This window comes from Hippocampus guttulatus, chromosome 8, assembly GCF_054856545.1.
Source record: "Hippocampus guttulatus isolate MCC_2025c chromosome 8, RoL_Hgut_1.0, whole genome shotgun sequence".
Classification (NCBI taxonomy): Eukaryota; Metazoa; Chordata; class Actinopteri; order Syngnathiformes; family Syngnathidae; genus Hippocampus; species Hippocampus guttulatus.
The window spans coordinates 12,937,999-12,953,335 of record NC_141268.1 but is presented as its reverse complement, the minus strand read 5'-3'; the positions used below and the strand labels follow the sequence as shown (position 1 = coordinate 12,953,335).

General features: G+C 42.5%; 1 protein-coding gene across 2 annotated transcripts in view; it reads right to left on the bottom strand.

Moving 5' to 3' along the window:
• Positions 1 to 1,154: 1,154 nt before the first annotated feature.
• Positions 1,155 to 15,337, bottom strand: part of poc1a (POC1 centriolar protein A) — a 28,177-nt gene continuing 13,994 nt past the window's right edge. Inside the window, exons 10-11 of one of the 2 annotated variants that reach the window (XM_086118772.1) lie at positions 8,951 to 9,262; positions 1,155 to 2,313 (exon numbers count right to left, since the gene is read on the bottom strand). In XM_086118772.1, the coding sequence (XP_085974898.1) occupies positions 2,182 to 2,313; positions 8,951 to 9,262 (444 nt within the window). In that variant the 3' untranslated portion in view covers positions 1,155 to 2,181. The remainder of the gene's footprint in view (positions 2,314 to 8,950; positions 9,263 to 15,337) is intronic. The other variant, XM_086118771.1, reaches the window with a different exon arrangement.

Below are 15,337 nucleotides of genomic sequence, written 5' to 3'. Positions count from 1 at the left end.
TTACTGTTCGTGTCTGTGAGTGTAACCTCAAACTCATTTCCAGTGAGGCTACTAAAAATAAAAGTGCTGATTTGAACAAAACCAGTCCGGTTGTGCTTATAATTGCGGAATGAAACAAAGGCTTTGGGTTTTTTGGTTTCCCCTCTACAAATTTTGTGGTGTTTCTATTAACATTATAAAATTACTTTTTGACAACCTTATCTTAGGCTACCAATCACAGTGCGGTTCCTCAAGAGGGTTGCTGTATACGCATGCCCATAATCGGGCCAAATTTGAAAACTTTCTCTTTTCTGTTCAAAGTCAACAAAGGCCTGATCGAATGTCTCTAAAAGATTAACCGAACTGATTATCCTGTGGTGTTGCGTGCGTCTGGAATGAGTTTTCATCCCAATCTGCTTGGAAAACTTCGAGCGGCCAATTGTAAATGTTAACACTTTTTTGACGTTGCGACGTGATATGCACAAACAGCCAAAGAGGAACTGACCTGAATCTCACCGTGCCCGCTTATTTTTTTGGTGGTTAAAAATCAATATCCGAGAAAAACTGGTCTTCCTGTCGTGATAAATCGGAGCTCACTTGTTTTCTGAGTTTGGTCATGTGACCTTTGCAAGCTGAGCTGTGATTGGTTGTTACCTGAGCTCTGAGCAACTGTGATGTCATTTTCAATTAACAGCAAGTAGCAAATTAGGACTTAAAATGGCCTGCTTTTGCTGCTTAATTCATATTCCACAAACAAAACGTTAATCAGAATACTGTGCGTAGACGAGTGGGCACAGATAGAACATAGTAGTGTGAAGAAACATTTTAGGTTGACTTCGCTGTTAAGTTTGATAACAAGTGATGCGCATAGTGTCCCTGAATGATATATTACATTGCCTACACACCGCGCCCCAAGGGAAACCGAACACGGCGGGCTGGATCGTACCACTTGGCGGAAGGCTGGCCTAACGCACGACAGCTCCAAAAATCTGGCAAAGGAGGAGGTGAAAGTGACTCACCAGGCGCTTGGGATGACAAAACTCACGACTCACGCTGTCCACATCTCTGCTAAAGACAACAAAACAAAGGAAAGTCACGATGTGTCGGATAACCGCTTTGGCACTGGGGGACCGGTCGCTGGAGGAAACGGTCCCCTTCAAAGCGTAACTGCTGATGACATCATTGCTCTGGCTAAAACAATGACAACAAATGAACTTGAAGGAGTTATGAAAGAGCATCTGGGGTCTCTTTAATTTCAACTAAGGAGAGGGAATTTAAAAAAACAAAACAAAACAATAACAAGATGTTTGGGCTCCAACAGTAGAATCCACGTTGTCTTCAAAGTACAGAAAGCAAATACACATATACAAAAAGCACCTCAAGATTAACTTTCACTTAAAGAGGACATACAAAACTATTTCATATGAGCCAATAATATATTTTTGGGGTCAATGGCTCATATGCAGTACCATTAGCTGCATACACACAGTGGAGTGTATGAAAGGCTACCTCTCCGAATAAAAAATAATGAGTTGTCTTTATGGGAGTCTGCTCTTGCAAGTTGTCACAGAAACAAAATCTGGACTCGCCATGAGCCTTCAGGATATAGGACGGGGTGTAGGCCTAAAGTCAGACAGGGCCAACCCGTTTTTAAGGCGCAAGTCAAGAAATCAAGTGTTAAAGGTGACAAGTCTCGATCTTTTGTGTTGGGGGTGACAAAAGCAGGTCACACACATCGTATTAAAAAAACCTGAAAACTTTCAAATTCTGAAAATGCAACTATGACTTATGGCGAAATGCCGTACGGGACTAATAAATGGCGTAGCGCCCTGGGACATAATCGCCCAACGATATGGAGTGATACAGAATCGGTCTTCCTATAATAGGTTACTTTTGAAAGATGAGATGAGACCACCACTGTTTTTTTTAAGTGAATGAAACAGCAATTTTGATGTTTGCGTTTCGATGATTAAGTGCAGCTTGCACTTGCCATTCTGTGCAAGTTTGCCCAAAACACACAGCTAAAAGACAGACGTGCTGCGCACAGGCAAGTGGGAAAATGTCGCCTACAGCAAACACGCTTCATCAGCAGAAAAGAGATGCTCTCTCAGCACTGTTGCAAGCAACCACCTCTGCAACATTTGTCTCTGCCGCGTCTGAAGCGTCTCCGCGAGGACGAGTTGGATTGGGAAACGCCGAGGCTCAGTACGGGGCGGCCGACGTCCAGCTCGCCTCGTCTGGAAAGCTTTGCGCGTGAGACGCCACCTGGTTCTGTAAACACTCCTTCAGCTTGTCTTCCGTCAGCGTCAGCCGCTGTTCCAAGATGGACACCGTCTGGAAGGACAAAGAGGAGGAGGATGATGATTGGAAGCGAGACAAAGAGGGAAGGAAGGAGATGGAGAGACAGAGGACAGAGGAGGCACGTTAGGACGCGCAGCGCCAGCGTGACAGTGATGGACAAATAATGGCCGCAATTGTCTGAGTGGGAATGAGGCAGTTTGTGTACTTTTGAGGCGTCGTGAGCGCGAAACAATATTGCTTGGAAAAGGCCTGCTTCTGCCCGCCACAAGACACTTGAAAATAGATGCAATATGTATCAGTGCAATCAGCAGCATCAGCAGACAGCATTGGAAACTCCAAAGACAAACACAATCCAACTTGTTCTCATCTCAATATAATTCTTCCCATCAGAAAGAATGTCAGTTGCCATTGTATCACATAATCCTTGATTAACTATTGACATTTACTTATCCTTATTTGTTCCAGTGACATTTAGACATTAATAATGGTCAACGGTGCAAAACAGATGCTAACAACTAGAAAATGACACGAAATAAAGTTCAATCAGGTAATGAATGTAAAATTCACCCAGAGACTGAGACCTGTTCAGAAAAAAATAATAAAATAATAAAACTATCATTTTCAAACCCATCTTACAAAGACTTACTAAATAATAAATGGCCTATACTGTACATTATTTAATTAAAAAAATAATGCACCAGTAGTGTGCACGTACATGTAGAAGCAGCAAAGACTCTCCATAACCCCGGTTATACCGACATAAAATGATGTTTGTCTCTCAGTTGAGATATATGACTTCAATATACTTCCTTGACACCTATTTCTACTTTCCAATTAGCTCAGGCTTTACTGCCATCTTGTGGATGGTGATAGAAAGAGCACAAAAACCGTAACTGGGTGGCTTTTTCACCAAATATCTGAAAATAGGTCTCGAATAGGTGAAAGGGTGCACTGAACCACAAATAGGCAGGGATACATTTCTGGTTCCACTGTATTTTGAGAATTGTCTGGACGCCTGAGCATCGAAATAAGGGATGAGTTCCACCATGTTTGCGTATAAGGCTTGTGCACATCTCTGTTACACCTGTCAAATGCTTTCACTCCGGCAAGCAACGGTCTACAGTAAACAGACTGGAAAGTGTCCAGGCATTCTCTAATCAACCAAGCACATGGTGCTGCTGCCAATGGTCTGGCAAGTTCAAGGCTTGGCCGGTGCATGATTCAATTATTTGTGACTGCAACAAAAAGGGTGTATGTCAGTTATTTTGCTTTGGTTTCATTTGATTTTCTTTGTTTTTGCCCCTGACTGATTGATTTGTTATTTGAATTCTGAGTAGTGCCTGAAGACATTCAAGACAAGAAAACAATGATGTCCCATTGCAAAGCCAGGCGATGTAATCATGATCACAAATCATTCAGGCAGCACTTTTACGGCAACAGTTGTGAAAAAAAAGAAAAGAAAAAGATCATCTCAAGGAGGCTGAAAACAGTAACATGATTGTGAATGTCTCCCTTGTGTTGCCTGGTGACAAACACAGTGCGGCAAGAAAGCTCATGACTTTGGATACAGTGAGTGAGGAACACGTCGACAAAACTCCCTTGTTCAATGCTTCAAACAAAAGACCTTGTTTGCAGGATTAGCTGTGAAAAAGTATTTCATAAAATCTTCACAAAGTGGAAACTCCTCTGGTTTTTGGAGACATTGTCTCTTTGGTGTAGAGGATGGCATCGGAGTGTATTTTCACTCCTGCCCCATCCCACGCCCAAAGTGTGGGTGGGGGGGTTTGCGTCCTGTCATAGTTCGGACTGGTGTAAAAAAGCAAAGTTTACGGAGTGAATGACCAACGGTATGTAAAAAAGCCACTGGAATTCCACTTGGGACCATGCGGTGAGTGAGTGTCACCCGCGGCCCTTTTCCATCTGTATATATGTAAATAAAATGTATATTTTGCCATCAAAAGCCCTTTCCTAGAGTTGTTTTTGTTGCTTCATAGTTTAAAAAAAAAAACCATAAATAAATAAATACTAGCATCAAAGGTGCCGCATTGCTGATCACTTGTTTTAGGTGAAACCAGCCTGTGTTCGAATGGCCAACGACAGGAAAAAAAGTGGTAAACCAACTTTTTGTTGTTAAAGGAGGAGAGTCGACTCTTTCCTTTGCAGTTTTCACATTGTCACGCAACGCAATATTCTGTGGGTGCCGAGTGATCAGTCGAAAGGCTCTAAAATGGTGGGCAAGATGGCGAAACTGCGGTGAATCTGTTAAAAGCAGTTAATTGGTGTTACTGTCAATTATGTTCTTGGTCAAGTCTTAAACTACTAGCATGAAATCTCCATTGTTGATTTAATTATTAGAAAACGGTTATGAAATGACTTATTTAAGGTAACATGTTAGATAAAAAATGACTTGCCCTCATTACTGAACAAATTAAGTAAAGGGAGCCCTTAAGGTTTTTTTTTTATGCCACACGAGGCAAAGGGAACATGTTAGCAAAAGGAATTATGTGTTATGAAACTGTCCTACACTGAATGAATATCGTGGGCCCTGATAATAATCAGTTTCTTGTTCAGTGATTTTTTTTTGGAGGGGTTTGATATTCACCAGAGCTTTTCCACGAGGCTATTGTCAGACTTGTGGGGGCCTCAGATCTCTTTTACTGCTCATTCTGTGGAATAGAATGACAACGCAGCCTGTATTTTGCAATTAGATCCGAGTAATGCTCCAATGATGAAAAAAAAAAAAAATCCAAAAGCAAGACTGAACTGAGTTTTGGAGAGTGTCAGGTTTAACTAGAAACATGAACTTGGACACTTCACGGACTAACCCTATTTGTTCTTCTGTCCAACTGCACAAATCAAAAATTTTGACACAGTTGGCAGAACATCAGAATTCCTGACGAGTCCAAAGGGCACTGGACTGCTGCGCTCTCTTGCACAGATAAGCACAGAACGCTGATCAAAGTATAAATGAATTCCAAAGAGTAGATGGCTGAAGAGTCCTGCTATGTTTTGACATTCCAATCGGAGTTGATTTTGTGTTTCTGTAATATTCTATAATAGATTAGTGATGTTTATTTCTCCTCATTATTAAACATTATGGTTAAGACAGTGTTTAAAAGTGTTTTGTTGTGGAAGAATGTACGTAAGGTAACTTGTGGTGACACTAGTATGACATTTAATCCTTTCACGGTTACTACAGTGGACAGCTTATTATGTTATCAGGTTACTGATTATCATTATTGGTAATGAAAGGGTTAAGAGTGTTATTTCAAACATTGTATGTGAAAATATAGAAAATACAGGTGTCATTGTAGATACAGTATTAGTAATGGGATCATCCATCCATTTTCAACACCGTTTATCCAGAACAGGGTCAAAGGGGTGGCTGGTGCCTATCCCAGCTGACTTCCGGCCCTGAACTGGTCGCGAGTCAGTCATACAGAGACAACAACCATACACAGCCCCATTCACGCCGTCATTGAGTGGGAACCGATCCCACACTGCCTGCACGCAAGTCAGACGAGTGTACCCACTACACCATCAGCGACACGTAATGGAACCATTCATTCATTCATTCATTTTCCGATCCACTTTATCCTCACAAGGGTCGCGGGGGGTTCGGAGCCTATCCCAACTGTCTTCGGGCAGTAGGCGGGGGACACCCTGAATCGGTTGCCAGCCAATCGCAGGGCACACAGAGACTGACAACCATCCGCGCTCACACTCACACCTAGTGGATGTTTTTGGAATGTGGGAGGAAACCGGAGTACCCGGAGAAAACCCACGCAGGCCCGGGGAAACATGCAAACTCCACACAGGGAGGCCGGAGCTGGGATTGAACCCGGTACCTCTGCACTGTGTGGTCGACGCGCTAACCACTGGATCACCGGGCCGCCGTAATGGAACCAATTAATAAAATTATAATTGTTCTGAACATGAAAAGCCGTTTTGAAAGACGACCAAATCAAACTTTGAACATCGTCATACTTCAGGGAACAACCGTATAAATGATCTTCATGGAGCAGAATGGATTGTGGTCAAACTTTAAGGTATGGCTATACAGTATATGACCACCACTACACCTTTAGGAGAATCTCGTTCAATCCTTTCGGAAAAATAAAGTCTCTACCCAACAATGTGAAGAGCTGAAAAACCTTGTGATAGAGTCTGTCTTCCGATGATCAATAAAACAGTGTTACCTTGAACTCCATGAGAAAATGTGTCGACAACGGATAGCAGGCCTGTAAAAAGTCATGGGGTGTCATGCTTAGAAACAACAAACGCGCCAAAAATGATGATGAGGAAACTGCTGTCGGCAGTCGTGGTCTTCAGATGTGGGGTATGCGTAGGTGAGGGTCGTTTTCTTTCTGAGTCATTAGACCAGGCATCTTTGGTTATTCAATCCATGCAAGCAGGGTAAATGCGTGTATATCTTTCTCCTGGTCTCTGTTCTCTAGATCAATAATACCCTGTTTATCTTACCAACCTGATATGGCCCGTCAGTCCTCAGCCTTACTGACGTTGTTTGTGTGAGTATGCGTGCGATTGTGCACGTGTCCCCCAGGCTGCAGCAACATGATACCGCTCCATGGTTTTCATTTAGGGTAGGAACCAAATCTTTATGCCCCTAAAATGGAGCGAGCACAGTTTCTCTTTTCATTCTAGAATGCATTATGCGTCCCATCGCCTTCAGCGTTACCGGCCTGTGTCACAGTCTCATCGCTTTGGTACGGCCCACGCTATGTCTGACCCAAAAGACAGACTGGTGTTGATGCCGAACTGCTTCAGTAGGAATGTAGAAAAATAAAGATCCAAAACGACGTTGGAGGAGGGAGACAGCTAAAACATGCTGGAACAGAGTTGGACATCCCTGCTGACAATTTATGTTAGCGTAGCTCAAGGACATTAAGCTCAAAAGCCTCATGGAGAGGATGTAGGTCAGCTTCTAAAGTGTATTTACAAAGCAAGGTGAAAGAAATTTACATCGGGGCTGGTTTTTGTATTTACTAATAACTTCAAATTCAAAAAGAAGATCTAGTAGGAGAGAGTGAGCGCTAACACTATTTAAAGTCATCAAGGTTGAACGAAGAATTCAGAACGATGACATGACGTATGACGAAATTGTCAGACTAAAGACGCACAAATCGAGGGCGGCTGATGTCGATCTTTAAACTAATCGCTTGACTGGCTCCTTCTACAACAGGAAATTCCACACTTTAATCTGAGAAATAGGTTTATTGTCCTGTTACATCTCTGGAATGTATTGGAACATGTTTCGAGAAATCAAAGCCCAACTTCCCTGTATTGCTCATTAAAACAAATGATGGACGACATTCAAAAAGTGTTCCGGCGTGAGTGAAAACGTCTATGTATAGCAGTTAAATACATAGGGTAAAGTGCTGTAGATACAGTACTGAGGGGGGGGGGGGGGGGGACAACTCACAACTGGGTGGAGTGGTGGGTGGGCAAGTGAAAAACAGCTACGACAGCAAAGTACGTCTTTGGAAGCTTCTGTCGTATGCTGAATAATTCATTCGCGTCCCTCAGATTCCTCGACTGTGAGAGGTACAAAGAGCTGAATGGTGAAGCAAGAAAGTATATATTGGCAGTTATTTGTGCTTTCCTAATAGCATGGGTGTTACAATATGCTCATGTTTGCCTTATTTGCTGGCTTGGCTGTTGTATTGTAAAATGGTAAAGAGAAATTGTCATGATGAAGGCCATCCAGTGAGGCCCAAACCCGTCCTCTCGAGTTGACGTGTTGACATAAAAGGTCAGAGTGCATTCCGTGACTGCTCATCATGTCATATATTCCCATTGTCATTCTAGGTGTTCAGTTTTGAGACTTGAAGGAAACATCACGTATTAGTGGTGAAATGTGAAAGGGGTGACAAAGCGTGCTGCAGCCTGCCTCGCTGAGCTAGCTGCTGCATTTTTTTTTTTAACAGAATCCCGTGCAGGTTTCTACACATGACCATCCATGTGTTTGACTGCAAACATTCCTCTGCAACATATCCTCATCCAACAATACCCAACTCGGAATTCGTAGACAGCCTATATATTTGATGCTCTATTTGTGACGCTTCCCCTTTCGACCCAAGCTCCACCAAATATGATATGCCATATAGCCACACTTCCAACCTATTTGTTTAATCTTTACTTTCACACCACATTTTATTGAATTCCGTCTCTTTAGAAGTGCGTCTTGCGATATCTTGACAGAGCAACGTGGTAACATTTTCACCCTTGGAGAACATAATTGGAATGCCCCAGTGATAAGAAGAGAGCTTTCTAAAGTACTGATATCAAATATGGGGCTCTCGGAATACCTCCTCACATCATCTGAGGATCCATAATTCATGAATCAAACATGGGTAAAACAACACAGAGGCACTGCTGATGAAAATAAAAAAGAGAATTAGAACCAAATCCAAAGTAAACACAGGTTTTGGGGCGCTAATGTGTGCTTGAACTGAATGAAATGTGATTCATCAACCAGTTGGATTCAGTGTCAAGCACCATAGAAGGAGTTATGTAATCGTTTTCCTGTCCATGCTGCTGAAACCATTTCTGGCCTAAAAGTTGAGAAGTAAAAGGAAGCTTTTGTTCTCGACTGCATGAGTGGGTGGCGCGGTGCATGCCACGAAAGATGAGCCCGACGTCCACTTACCTGCGTGAGAATATCCAGTTGACCCATAATGTGTTCAAGCGTGGTGGTTAGGCCAAGGGGCGCGCTTTCTTCCAAGACAAGGGACACTTGAGGCGAGGGCTGAGCCGGGCCCTGGACCTTTGGCTCCACGCCGTGGACCTTTGGCTCCACGCCGTGGACCTTTGGCTCCACGCCGTGGACCTTTGGCTCCACACCGTGGACCTTTGGCTGGGTGGAGGTGGAACTGGTGCTCAAACTTCTGTGGGTGTTGGGATGCATGGCTGCACTGGGACGACGGCCTATTTTGGCAGCTGTTTGGGCTGGTTCTGAGGCCTAAAATCGGGGCAACAGAAACACAGTCACTCTCTTTAAAAGCTTCATCCTACATTGAAATCCAGACTCTAACTTGAAAGCCTAACTTTAAGCTTGAACCTCAACTTCAAACTCAAATCCTCATTTAAATGTCAAATCTTGAAATGAAGCGCTAAACTTAAGTTCAAACCACAACAGAGGTTTAACGCTGATTCCAAATTCTAAATCTGATGTTTAAGCCAAACAGAAAATGACGGTTCAACCAAATACCGTATTTTCCGCACTAAGGCAGACCTTCAATGAATGGCCTATAAAGGGAATACAATAAAATACAGCTTCATTTATATAGAGCTTTCACAACCGCTGCCGCTGGAACAAAGCGCTTTACAGAACATTTAAAATATTATGTCCAAGAAATCAGAATATTGATCCATATGTAGAAGGCGCATTGGATTATAAGGCGCACTGTTGGCTTTTGAGAAAATTGAATGCTTTTAGGTGTGCCTTACAGTGCGGAAAATACATGTACAGGGATAACTCATGGAGGTAAGCTATTTCAAAGTGTCTAAAACTAAGAGCAGAGGTATGCTGCCCTGAGTGAGTGGCAAAATGACTACTTTGCACAGCAAACAAAATAATTATCTTAAACACAGAGAGCCTGCTCGAACATGCACTATATATACATTGGTAGTGACAGGCTTAGTTTCCCTAGAATTGGGAGTGATCCAAAAGGAGCAGAAATCTGTACTGGGCCGAAATGATTAGACAAAAAGTCACACAGCCTGGAAACATTGTGGTTGGTTTTTGCTTTTCACTTTTCACACAAAAGAAGACTGACAACATAAACATGCACATTTGAAATGAAACGGGCAGTTATGAGAAGTTGTTATTCAAAAGTTAGATTTGAGTGAAACTTATGTTATGTTCAAGTTCGTCTTTTGTGACAATCATTTTCATCCCAATTAGATGATACAATGTCGTTATCAAGCACCAGGACTCTCTAAAGAGTACTCAAATTAAAGTACTAATGCTTGAAAAATCTGAACAAAAAGTGGTATCGGCGCACCCCGAGTTCGTTCTGCATCTCAACAGCTGCTTCAGTGCTTACAAGGGGTCACGGCAGGCCAACCAAAACAGCTTATGTAAAACAAAACAGGATGAAATCTACATTTCCTTCTAACGCCACCGAAGGGATGAACAAGTCCTCAGGTTCCCTCCGGTGGTGTTTACATGCTGATCGTGAAAAGTGCAGCTCAACATCTTGGGCCATTATGCCTCACTTGTGTACAATCTGTTATTATCTGGTGAACACAAAGGCCTTGGCATATGATTCACATTATCATATGCATTAACAGTAGAGCATGCGACATTCTGATTTATTACCATTCAGTTGTTTTCCATTCCCCCTCCTCAATATTTCACATCTGTATTCGATTTATATCGCCTTCCTCTGAAATAAGAATCAGACATTTTCTGCTACATTTTTCAGCACTGATTTCCTTTCGCAGGACTTTAAACACTCAACTGCTCTTTCGTTTTCAACTCAAAATAGACCAAAAACAACAACAAAAAAACAATCTTGTTTAGTTTGTATTCGGCAATCCAGAGATAAATATTTTTTTTAAAAAGGAGGGCACTTCCAAACATTTTACGCAGCCAGTTGTCGACGTTTTGTACCACAGTCGCCTTACACATGCAGTCAAGCAAAACCCTGATGTGCTCAAATGTAAACACAAACTGTATGCGCACACCAACTCAGCACACATAGTAACCACCCCTACTAATGAATCACCTGGAGTGGAAAACCAACAGTGGAAAATTTCCTGAGGCCCAAATGAAACTTTGGTTTGAAAGCAGCCATCCATCAATGGACCTTGCATGCTGCAGTACAAACTACACAAGCGCAGGCAAATACTGACACACAAGAGAAGAGCGTTTTTTTATGAGAGGAGACGGACACAAGCTGGGACACAAGCGCATGGCTGGGTTTTACAACTTGACACAAAAGGATGCTGAAACGTGAAAATTCTTGAACGCTATGAGGCTCTTTCCAACCCAGGTGTTACTCATAACATTCACAGGGGCATTTTATTGAGGTGCCAAAGCTCTGAAGTCATGCAGCCAGTCTCACTGGCATGCTTTCACCCAGCTAGCACTAGCATGATAAGTTACACATGTTCCAAGACATGTCAAACATCAGAAATGCTAGAATGTGTTACTAAAGGCCTAATCACCTACATTCTTTTTCTAATAATTTAATCGGACTGGAATGCCAGAAGGGGCATCGCTACCTGAAGACAGGAGATTATTTTTACGATGAGAAACCCTTGCCCAGTACCCCGAGACACACCAAACAAATAAACAAACCAGCAACTAGTGCAATTTCATCAATGATTATCAAACATCAATTCGTACATATAACTGATTACCAGTCAAGCTCAGGTTACTTGGAAACGGGGCACTCAGTAGCATTTAATACCAAACTAGTTTAGTGAAACACTACACCACCAATGGAACCAACCAATGATTTGCAGTTACCAGAGCTGCGATGTTTCCGCAGGTTAACGTCTTTGTCCAACTAAACGACGTTGACCCTGTCAGACTACCAGATAGACATCGTTCTATGTCTTGGACCGAGCGATATGTCACACTCCAAATCCGTCACTGATCGGACCCCATCCACTAGTCGCGCGCTTACGGAAGCGAGATTCAGTCCATCGGTGCAGGTCTGTCAGGGAGGCAGGACAAGCAGCTGTCAAAGTCATGTCGACGGCGACATTATGTGACTAATCTTAGTTGGCATAGACAACTGGTGTCAACCTCAAGGCCTGTGGGCCAGATCCGGTCTGCTGCATCATTTTATGTGGCCGGCGAAAGCAAATCTTGGTTGTCAACTTGCATCATGTTTGCTGAAATGTGTGCCGAAATATCAAATTGATGTGTGCAATAATTAATGTTGAGATTTCGCAATCATTTTGTTACCCTGTTTATACTCACTTGAACAATACTTGAACTATTATAGTTGACTTGATTGATTTCAAAACTAGTAATCCACTAATATGTTCTGTACAAGTAATAATGCAATGAGACGATTAAACATTTTTTTAGTTTCACTGTCATAACGGCCCACCAAGGGAAGACGTAACTCCTCAGTGGCCCGCGACAGAAATGAGTTTGACGCATTTTCAAATTGAAATTGCTTTTGACTGACTGTTAACACGAGTGATGCAGCATTTGGATTGATGAAAGATCCTTTGAAAGCAGTTTCTTAGTCGAGCTTGGTTGCTATTATGCATTTCTTTATCGGTCTTTTTCGATATTTTTGGTGCAATGTGAAATTGCTTTTCTCTAGTTTTTGGCATCTCTTTTCTCTATATACAATTTCTCATCGAGTCTTGGATTCAACCACTACTGTGCCAGGGAAGATGCATTTTCCGTTCTCTGACATTAGTTTTGTTTGTTTAGCTTCATCGTTCAGTGACGTCTTGTGAAAATCAAGGTTGTGGCCTATACATACAATTACTGTTGCATACCTCCTTCCACTCAGTAAGATGTTTACTGAGGTCTCACATGCGTAGGATTCTATAGCACCATCTGTGGAGAATTGCTTCAGTCTACTCTACATTTACATCATCTTTAAAGTTTGAAGATTTTGGACCGCTCATAATGACCAGCAACTGAGGGACTTGGTTTCAGTAACTGCAAATCGTTGTCATATGCATGTACTGTGCAGCAGCACAATGAAAACAATGGCGAAGGGAGAACAGAAGTTTGTGATGCTTTGGAAGTCTTCTCTGTCCCTCCGCATCCTAAGCCGTGCAGTGCAGTGGAGTGGAGGGTGAGTGTGTGTGTGTGTGTGTTGAGCTGTAAAGGGAAGCCTGTTGCGAGCGTGCAGCTCGTCTGCCTGTACACGTGAGTGGGTGAGAGACCCAGATGTGAAGCTAGAGATGAGGAGGGGAGGCGGGGGAGATTAGGGCCGATGTGATAAGAGAGCTGATCTGCCTGTCAGCTATGGATGGCGCACGCACACACACGCGCGCACACACACACACACACACACTTATTTTCCCACAGCAGCAAAGACTTGATCAGCTGTGTTGAGCACTGAGGAAATCAGAAACGCTGAAAACACACAAATTCTCAGACTTCAGCTGGGCAAGAGCTCATTTGAAAGCCGACTTACTGTGCTGAACAAACAGGTTTGCGTGGTTCTGGTGGCGTGTCCATGACTGGGAAAGCATCGTGCAGCCTCGCATTCAACCACATAAACAGATCAGCATATCTAATGAGCTACATTAGAATTCCCTGTGGATTTGAGTCCAAGGGGGGTAGCTGCAACAGTGAGCGGCCTTTCCCTCCATGCATAGCTCTCATTAGTCAATCTCTTCCTGATTAAATTAATTGTAACCTTAGGCTGTAGTGGGCTGTGAGTGGATGCTAAGCATAGCGGGCAAGGATCTCCCAAAACTTGGTTAGGCTTAAAAACACAGACGGGAGGCCTTACATGCAAAACTGTTCTTTGAAAGAATACGTTAAATGTGTCCATGCAAGTCAAAATCGGGTATTCTGAATAATACTGCTTTTGTGGAATACGAATTAAGCATCTTAAAGGGGAAGTCGACCAAATATTTTTTTTACAGTAATGTGTTCTTTGCGTCTCCAATCAACTAAAGACAACAATCCGATTAATGTTGCGTTTGCGCAATATGAGTTCAGTACCAAAATCCAGCCATTTTCTGTCAAATGAAAATGATGTCACAGTTATTCAGGACCAATCACAGCTCACCTGTTTTCTGAAGCTGAGCCATGATTGGCAGTTACCTGTCGACAGCAAGTGGCAAAATGGCCGCCCACCGAGATGGACAAAAACAGGTGGATTTTACTTCTTAACTCATAGTCCACAAACGCAATATTAATCAGAAGTAGGGCTGCAAAGAAATTTATTGTAATGACATGTTGGGGGCTGATTTCCCCTTTTAGTGAATTTGACATCACAACTGCTCCTGGCCTCGCACTGCCAATGTCACGTGAACAAACCCAGAAAACAGGCGAGCCGTCAGGTGATGTCAATTTCTGTCAACAGCAGAGGACACAATTGGCCAAAATGGCAGACCCATGACAGCAAATAAAATGAATCCCAATGCTGTATTTAGAATACTACGGGCATGTCCAACATATTCTTTCTGAGAGAATCTTTTGGTTTAGATTCCCTTTAAATGCTGCTAATGCAATCTGAAAATTCTGGGGGGCAGAGGGGCTTTCTGTCCCACAGCAAGGGGTGAGTCGGGTTTAATATGGCATTTGAAAGGGGAACTGTTATTATTTTGCTGGTGAGTGAGGGTCTTTAAAAAAGTCCTGATTTCGGGGTTTGTCATACTTTACTCCTCTGTAGGGCACAGAAACAGGGTGGCTGAAGTGGACCTTTTCCATCACATTGTGAATGTGTGGTGCAAAGCCGTATGACAAATATCTTTGGAACGTCTCCAAACAGGTTTTCTTATTTCTGACTAATAATTGTATTTGAATATACAATGTATGTTTCAGGATCATACTATGTGATATTTTGGTGAATTTCTGAACATGCGTAGTTGCCTCATGACAGTTAAATCATTCGATGTACACACGTTGCTTAGAAAAATAGGATATTATTTTGATGAGCTGTCTGTGTTCATTCTGGTGATAGAAGACTTTCACGGATTCTATTCACTGCATTATCCCACTTGACTTCAAAGCACTGCTAAGCGAGGAATATTTACCTCCCGTTATTAGAACAACTCTGCTTATTGTGTTGGTTGTTTACACCCAAATCCATAAAGCATTTGAAATCCATTTCTAACAGGCTACTGTTTAAGCAAGAGGGTGACATTTTTTTTTCCACTTCTTCCCTTCCCTCTCAGGCGACACACACGTGGCAGATGAAAGAGGTGCTATAAATAATGAATTCTGAATGGATAAATAATACATGAAAAGCAAAACCTAGGAAAGTGGCACTTTCCTGGTGCGTCACCTGGCATCGATGCCAACGTTGCAACTCGCAGATGACAATTCAGAAAAACAGAAATGAATGAAAGTCCAGAAACGAACCCTAATTAAAAT